At 33.0% G+C, this 8,846-nt stretch overlaps 1 protein-coding gene across 1 annotated transcript; it reads left to right on the top strand.

Annotated features, from left to right (window-relative positions):
- The first annotated feature begins 1,346 nt into the window (after positions 1-1,346).
- Positions 1,347-8,587, top strand: LOC109091173 (tubby-related protein 1-like). The gene is made up of 12 exons (XM_042759218.1): positions 1,347-1,818; positions 3,569-3,692; positions 3,778-3,882; positions 4,864-4,986; positions 5,122-5,232; positions 5,323-5,492; positions 5,991-6,158; positions 6,827-6,939; positions 7,048-7,156; positions 7,251-7,349; positions 7,471-7,642; positions 8,452-8,587. The coding sequence occupies exons 1-12, from the start codon at positions 1,804-1,806 to the stop codon at positions 8,583-8,585; spliced, it is 1,443 nt and encodes a 480-aa protein (XP_042615152.1). The 5' UTR covers positions 1,347-1,803; the 3' UTR covers positions 8,586-8,587.
- Positions 8,588-8,846: the final 259 nt, after the last annotated feature.

Below are 8,846 nucleotides of genomic sequence, written 5' to 3'. Positions count from 1 at the left end.
AAAATCATATTGTTAATATTGTCACTGGAATCATGCACCATCTTTACTTGCCTGTAGGTGGTGCAATATGATCATTCTAACAATATATTCATCTTGAGTGACGCTGAAGATAAAAACGAACCCGGATTCCATGATCAGTTCAGTTATATAGAGGAAATATTAAGCAATTTTGTAATTTGCCTGCTGAAAATAATTGTCATGATATATGTCACTAAAATAAACGACAACAAATAATATGCTTTTAAAAAGTCTACCCAAACTGATTACCATTTTATTAAAGTGTTTAGAGTTTAAAGTTTAATAGTGTGCAGAAAAAAATTCAATAGTGTTTAAAAATAAGAGGTACTTCTAGTTATGAATTAGTTTCAACATATTTGATTTTCAGATATATATTCACACTATTCTAGCTTTTTTCAGTGGCTGATCAGCCAGTGGCCTTCATGACCTGCTTTAGCACAAGCCAAGTAGAGCTAAACCAATAAGAGGAGAAAGCTCTACCGTTTAGCCCAGCAATAAGCTGCACATTCTGCAGGCTGGTTCAGTTCCAGACGCTTTTACACCCTCGTGACTGACAGATACTCTGGCCTGAATCTGCTGTAGCTTGAGGAGGTGTAGCCTGCTATCAAAGGACACAACAGAAGTCTGATCTTTGATCACCATCTTTGACCGGGCAAAAATATCTTTATGTTCAGCTATAGCAAAATAAAATGTTTGTTAAATGTGTCAGAAAGGGGAGTGTCAAAAACACATTTAGCAAGGAATCATTCAACTAAATTTAAACATGACGAATAATCAAGGCAGCAGCAGGTGAGTTATAAATTCAGCAGGGATGTGGATCATGAATAATTGTAAAAAAATCCCAGTATTTATATTAAGTAGACAAATGTGTGTTATGATGACTGCGTCTGTTCATTGACACATTTAGCATGTTCATCATGCATGATGCTCAGGAGTAAATCTACATCACATGCAGGACAGCAAGTAGCTGATCTGGATGGCCAGATGACAATATTACATTAATTATTAAATAAACAAACAAACAAATAGAAAGAAATTGAGTTAAAATAATAAGCAATAAAATAACATAAAAAGTACATAAATAGAACTAAAATAAATAAATAAATGTAAATAAAATAATACAAATAAATTAAATAAAATGATCAATATATAAATAAAATTAATATTATATAAATAACGAGTAAATATAAATTTAATTAAAATACAATACAATAATAAATAAATAAATGTAAATTTAAAAAGAACAAACAAATAAAATCTGGCATAATCATGCAACTATCTATTCAATTTATCCTTTATTTTTTCAGTGATTTCAACTCATGATCTGTGAACTGCAATCTAAATACACTGGCATGACCTTATTGTGTCTGTTTTCCCAAATGACACGTCAAAATGTTATGAGTCCTGTGGAGATCAAAGAAAAAAGATGTTGGACTTTACTTTTAACTATTAATTAAACTTTATGTGGATCTACTTCCATGTCCACTAGTAAAGGCAAAATGTGATTAAAAGTGGTGAACATTTATTTTCAACCTACATAAAAATCTTTAAGTTGACGTCCATTTGTCAATGCCCCATCTATCTTCTCTTCTCGTATTATTTCTTCTTCTCCAGTGTCTCTAGATTTGTGAGTTTGACAGATGGGGCAGTGGGAAAATCCGCTTAGCAACTTTCTGCTGATGGAGGTTCATTGAGTAAAGCTCCACACTTTCTCATTAAATCACCGCAGTGAGGCCTCGCGTGCTTCTGTTCAACTTTAACGGATACAGTTTCAAGATAAAGGACATGTCTGCTGAAAAGGTGAGTTTGTTTTAATTGATCGATTGCATAAAGCATGTTGTGGCTTTTATTATTATTGTTATTATCATCATCTGAATACCTGTTTATTGACTGAAGAACATTCAGAGATTCAGAGATTGAATCATTCAGCAAATTCTGTTTTAAACTAGATCTTTCATCAGAATAGACTTAATGCCAATTAATATATTTAATATTGATAATTAAAAAACATACCGAACATACTATCATTGGCATGTTGGTTGATGTCACTTGTCTAAATAGTGAGTTATAGTGAGGCCACTCCTAGTTTTACAGGAAAGTTCAGTAATATTTAGTGGATAATTGCAAAGCTACGTGCACTTTACAGAATCAAACACTTCCAGCCATGAATTTCACTATTATTTATCACTTCAGTTCTGTTGCTTGTGATTGGGAAATGCTAAATGGCTGTAAAATATTTAAGTTTTATATTTGCATGAACTAAAATAACTAGTAGGACTACTAGTATTACTAAAACACCTAGTAGGACATATTACGCATTCAACATATATATAATAGTTATATGGTGATATAGTCCAGTAGTAATCAAGAATATGTTTGATATAGTTATGATGTATTTAGTTCAAGGGTTCAGAGCTTGACAGATCATTTTGAAATGACAGAATTATAAATTTAAATATGTCTCATTCAGTCGAAATATAAAAGATGACCTACAAACACAACTTGAGTTCATTCATTTTTACTTTATTTTTAAAGCCTTATTTCAAAACTATATTTGGCAGATGTATTTTGTTGTTGTTGGTTATTTAATGGAAAAATTGAATTAGGGTTTTTTGTTTTCCTCCACACCTCATGACAGAGATTGACTAAGTTGATGCTATTAATAGCCTTATTCCGGCTGCATCTTAAGTGGATCACACACGCTTACACACTCATACACACACTTTCAGACTCACAGACAGTCAGTACAGGATCCCACAGAGAGTGACTCCTGTTTTAGGCCATATATACGAGGGTGAAAAGATGTGTGGAAAGGTTTAACTTATACGTATTTGTGAAATAAAGGAGAATAATGGATAGATGTGAGGTTTTTTCATAACTGACTCCTGCAGCTTAATCACTCACAAACAGGACGAGTTGCATAATGTGGTTATGCATCAGATCACTGCTGTTATATCAAAAAGATATAATATATCTCAATGTTATAAGTTAATTATAATTATCTAATATATATATTAGAAAAAATATTAATAATGTTTTTTGGATGCAGTTTAATAAATAATGCATTAAAAACTTTTTTAAAATCCAAAGAATGTATACGTAATATATGTTTTTGGATGTAGTTTTACATGCATTTGTTTGCAGTTTTGCTCTTCAGTTTTTTTCTTGCATCTTTTTTATATATTTATATATAGCCTAAAATATCTTTCATATATAACATCCTCCACATCAGACAGATTGGTGAGCACGTTTCAAACAAAAATATCAATATTAGTAAATAGATTGCTCAGAGAACAAGGCATAAGTCGTACACATGAGCTCAAATCCATTAAGTGTGCAGTAGGATGCACAATAAGATGTTTTTGAATTACTTGTATAGGCTTAACAGTCACATTCAAATACATTCATCTTTTTATTTGTTGCTTTCACTTGCATCCTTACTGGTGAGTAATCTAACGTTCTAACTTTGATTACTTTTAATAATAGCTACTGTCCAACATGTCTATTACAATAATGTCATTTTATAACTGCACACATCAGAATATTGCAGAAGCCCAAAAAGAAGAAGCCTGAGTCGACTCCAGCAGAGACCAACGGGATCGAAGCCAAATCCAAAAAGACCAAGAGCAAGAAGAGCGGCGATCTGTCGGCCGAGAGCGACCTGGTCACTCAGAGTACGGCAGAGAGCTCATGTCCTGATGTTACATCACAGCGCTTCTGTCAGTCTGTTTACACAACTCTCACAAACCTCCCTCACAGATGGAGAGAAGGTGAAGAAGAAGAAACTGGAGAAGGACAAAGAATCAACAGAAAAGGAGAAGGAAATCAAAAAGAAAGCGAAAAGCGCTCCAAAGAAGAAGAAGAGTAAGTGACCCAGTGTTTTTTTAGTGTCATTTGATTTGTGACCCTGAAGCACAAAAGCAGTCTTAAGTCTCTGGGGTATATTTGTAGCAATAGCCAAAAATACATTGTATGGGTCAAAATTGTAGATTTTTCTTTCATGCCAAAAATCATTAGGACATTAAGTAAAGATTATGTTTAATGTTGATTTTTGATAATTTTTATATTTTATATACTTAAAAACTTAATTTTTGATTAGTAATATACATTGCTAAGAACAACTTTATTCGGACAACTTTAAAGGCGATTTTCTCATTATTTACATTTTCAAATAGTTATCAAATCATACATCAATGGAAAGATGATTTACTCAGCTTTCAGATAATGTATAAATCTCTCTCTTTTTTTTTAATTGACCCTTATGACTGGTTTTGTGGTCTAGGGTCACATTTATATTATTTATATTGTTATATTAAATGATGTTTGTTATTTATTTATATTATATATTATTAGATTTTGTTTTTATATTTTTAGTTTTCATTATAACTTTAGCTTATGTTTTAAAAAATAATAATAATCATAAATAAATAATCATTTAAAAATTTGAAATGTCTCTTCAAAAACTGATGAGAAAATAATAAACACAAATGAAACAATAACTGACATACAGTAAGACTTTATAGAGCTTTAAAATGTGCATGTATAGCAGCTCAGATCTCGGTAGAATTTGATGAGAAATGTTTGAGATCTTTACATTTTAATTGCAGATTTTCTTATTTTGAGCTCTGTTTGAAACATTTGTGAGATCTTTTCAAGACCTCTAGAGAACTGGTTGGACATAACTGAAGTCCTTTTCTAATGAGAAAAAGTCTCAGTTTGCTCTTCATTTCGTCTTGTTGCTGTTTGAAAGAGAAACAACTGTGATACTAAAGACGTGACATTTGACAAGCAAACTGAACCAGATTTTCTGGACCTGAGCACTTCAATGTGTTTATTGCAAAACAGGTTCTACAGAAGATGATGATGAAGAGGATGATGAAGAGACCGCTCCACAGAAGAAGACGAAGAAAAAAACTTCAAAAGAAAGTTCTGATGGAAAGGAAAAAGATAAGAAGTCCAAATCAAAAGGTGTCCTCTGTTCAAAGGAACTTTAAACTACGAAGCACTTTAAACTTTCTATTCTGAGATATAATGTTAGTTTAGTTAGTTTCAACAATACCTGCTAACTTGACTTATTTATGCCTGCTTTATGTAAACATTAAGATGTCAAAGAGGACACAGACAGTAAAGGAAAATCTAAAGCCAAGAAGAAGGAACCAGCCTCCATGTTTCAGATCAACGGAGACAAGCCTGAAACCAAGAGTAAAAAGAAAGGTAATGTTTTGAGAGCTCGTCTATATGCATGTCTGACTCTGTTTGATGATTCAGAATAATACATACATTTGCAAATGTGGCGTGAAGCAGCTGCTAAATCTGAGAGTGAAGAGGAGAGCGAACCAGAAATCAAAACCAGCAAGACGAAGAAGAAGAGCAGTTCAAACCCAGCGTGCATGTTTCAGACGGGAGGGGGCAAGGACAAGGACAAGGACAAGGACAAGGACAAAAAGACAAAAAAGACTAAGCTGTGGTATTTTGTAGTTTTTAGTATTTGTTTTGTTTTTTGCGTTTTTGCATTTTGAAATATTCATTAATAAAAATATATATTTTTATGTATACACACAATTATATCACTATAAACAGTTATAATCGAATAAGTAAATAATACATAAATAAATTGATAAACAAACAAACAAACAAATAAATAAAATAGCATCTGCATGACATACGTTGTATTTGTTTTCTGAATAGCAATAAAATGAAGTTAAGGGACCATATGGAGGTTTATTTGTTTTCTGATTTGATTTTTTATGTAGTTATGGGGTCATGTTGAGGTTTATGAGATTGAATAGTGTGATTGTGAAGTTTGAATGTTAATTGATATGGTGAATTCATTATCTTCCACATAATTCTCATTCCAGCATTCATTTATTATGATTTTTTCTTTAGTAACAACAGTGCACAAGTGGTTTTTGGTTGCGAATTATGATTATCATGGGAAAGGTTTCTAAGATGACCTCTCTTATTTCCTAAAGGAGGAGCGAGCACCTTCTCCTCCCATCGAGTTTGACAATCTGGAGGAGTTCGTTCTTCAACCTGCACAACAAGGCGTCACAGTAAAGTGCAAAGTGACCCGTGACAAGAGAGGGATGGACCGAGGCCTTTACCCAACGTACTACCTGCACCTGGACAACGAAAAGAAAGTACTGTGACATTTGTTTTTATCTGTACATATGGTGTGCATTTTTTGAAAGAAGTCTCTTATGCTCACCGAGGCTGCATTTATGTGATCAAAACTACAATAAATCTGTAATATTGTGAAATATTTGTATATAATTCAAAATAACTGGTTTCTATGTGAATCATTTGAAATGTAATTTATTGCTGTGCTGCAAAGCTGTATTTTCAGCATCATTACTCCAGTCTTCAGTGTCATATGATCCTTCAGAAATCATTCTAATATGCTGATTTGCTGCTCGAGAAACATTTCTGGTTATTATCAATGTTGAAATCAGTTGTGCTGCTTCATATTTTTGTGGAAATAGTGATACAATCAGGATTTATCTTTGATGAATAGAAAGTTTAAAAGAATGCATTCATTTAATTAGACATATAGATAGACATAGAAATATAGATAGAAATAGAGGTATAGATGGACAACTTTTGTAACATATTTTACTTTACTGTCACTTTTGATTAATGTAATGGATCCTTGCCGATTAAACATATTAATTTGTCTGTTTTGATTTTTTTTTTTTTTTTTATAATTGGTGTGTTTGTAAGTGTGTCTGTTTATGCCACTAATTTTAGCTTTGCGAACTGGAGTAATATGATTTGATGTAACACATTTTTCTGTCCATCTTATATCCAGGTATTTTTGTTAGCGGGAAGGAAGAGGAAAAAAAGCACAACCTCAAACTACTTGATCTCCATAGACCCGAGCGACCTCTCCAGAGGAGGAGAAAACTTCATTGGGAAGCTGAGGTAAGTGGGTTTGAATACCATTACCCTTATAGCTGCTCCTCTTGGACTCTTCTGTAGGTCTATAACACAGTCTCTTTGATGTAAAGGTTATTTGTATATATATTTCAGGTCAAATCTGATGGGAACCAAGTTCACAGTGTTTGATAATGCACTGCATCCGGACAGAGCTCTGCCGGACATGTCTAACGCGCGGCAGGAATTAGCAGCTATTATCTATGTAAGGCTGCTGTAGTTTTGGTGGAAGCACTAATCAATTATTCAATGCATGCTATATTTCATAACATTAATTTGATATTGCATTGTGACTTTAGGAAACAAATGTTTTGGGCATGAAAGGACCAAGGCGAATGATTGTAATTATTCCTGGCATGAACAAAGATGGAGAACGAGTCCCTATGCGGCCGCGTAGTGTAAGTAAAACACAAATATTTAAATATGTATTTTTTTTAATGTTTAATTTTATTTCCTTTTGTTATTTATTGGATATATGTATTTGTTAAAATGATAACTGAATAAACCGCTTCCTAACAGGAAAATGATGGCCTCCTCATTAGACATCAAAATAGAAATATGGAAAACTTGATAGAGCTGCGCAATAAGACGCCAGTGTGGAATGAAGAAACAGCGTCACATGTGTTAAACTTCAACGGCAGAGTCACACAGGCCTCCATCAAAAATTTCCAGATTGTGCATAACAAAGACCGTAAGTGCACCAAACCATATCTCTGCAGCTCCAAAACATAAGCTACTTTATATTTGTTTTTATATTCCTATTAAGCTTTTTTATGTCAATTTTAATTTGAATCTTTTTAGTATTTAAACTTTTATTCCAGTCAGTTTCCAAATCAACATTTGTAATTGATTGATTTATTTTAAGTTACATTTTTTTGTTGTTGTTGTTGAAAAATCTAATATATTATTTTTTTTTTCAGCTTTATTTTAATTATTGATCATTTTTAATAGGTTTAGTTAATAATAACAACACTGGTACTGTGTAAAGCATGCTGCTAATAACGACATGGTCATGTGTTGACTAAAAGTGTCTTCCAAATTTGTTAATGCAACTTACTGTATCCCACAATTCAATGCACTTGATCTCACCATCCATTTCCAGTGTGACGAATGTACCACAAATAATATCAGCAACTATTTTAATCTCTTCATTCATTAGTAATTACAACAAATGTATTATTAGTACACAAAAATGGATTAGAAATCCAAAATAATCATATTTTAAGATACCTTGAATTAAACATTCAAAATGCTCAAATGTAGCAAAGCATTATTTGAAATGTTTATTGTTCCATGTTGCATACTGTTTGCATACTGTTTAACTATTTGTATGTAAAAGTATGAAGTGTGCAGTATGCACTGTGCAATATGCAGTGCCTGTCAGCAGTCTGAACAGCTTGATGTTGTAAAATATATCGTAAAATAATAATCAATGTTAGTATTTGTATGTTGGCAAAGTAAATAAAGCATTACATGACCCTCTTTTTCGCTACATTTCAGAGGACTACATAGTGATGCAGTTTGGGAGAGTAGCAGACGATGCCTTCACTCTGGACTATAGGTATCCTCTGTGTGCGGTACAAGCCTTTGCCATCGCTCTCTCCAGCTTTGATGGCAAAATCGCCTGTGAGTAAAAGCGTAAAGACGTCTGTGATTTTGTCACATGCAACAAATGGGAAACATTCTCACTCAGCATCAGCTCAATTCACAACAAGAAGACCAAAACCCATAAATCTGTAAGATAAAGCCACCATTGCTTGTGGGGTTGCATGATTTTACATGCCATGGAGAGATCTGCTGGTGATATCCGCTTGGGCTAAAATCAAGTAATGGTTGTACAATGGATGTACTGAGAAGGGAGGAAGTGTGTTGAGGTGTTTGATTTTGAGTTTGAA

The sequence above is a fragment of the Cyprinus carpio genome, chromosome A6 (assembly GCF_018340385.1).
Source record: "Cyprinus carpio isolate SPL01 chromosome A6, ASM1834038v1, whole genome shotgun sequence".
NCBI lineage: Eukaryota > Metazoa > Chordata > Actinopteri > Cypriniformes > Cyprinidae > Cyprinus > Cyprinus carpio.
The sequence above is the reverse complement of the archived record's forward strand: the minus strand, read 5'-3'. Positions and strand labels throughout refer to the sequence as shown.

Excerpts from the sequence above, each read along its gene's own strand:
- LOC109091173 (XM_042759218.1), top strand. Across the intron at positions 3,693-3,777 it reads GAGCGACCTGGTCACTCAGA|ATGGAGAGAAGGTGAAGAAG; the intron begins GTACGGCAGAGA and ends CCTCCCTCACAG. Across the intron at positions 6,940-7,047 it reads AACTTCATTGGGAAGCTGAG|GTCAAATCTGATGGGAACCA; the intron begins GTAAGTGGGTTT and ends TATATATTTCAG.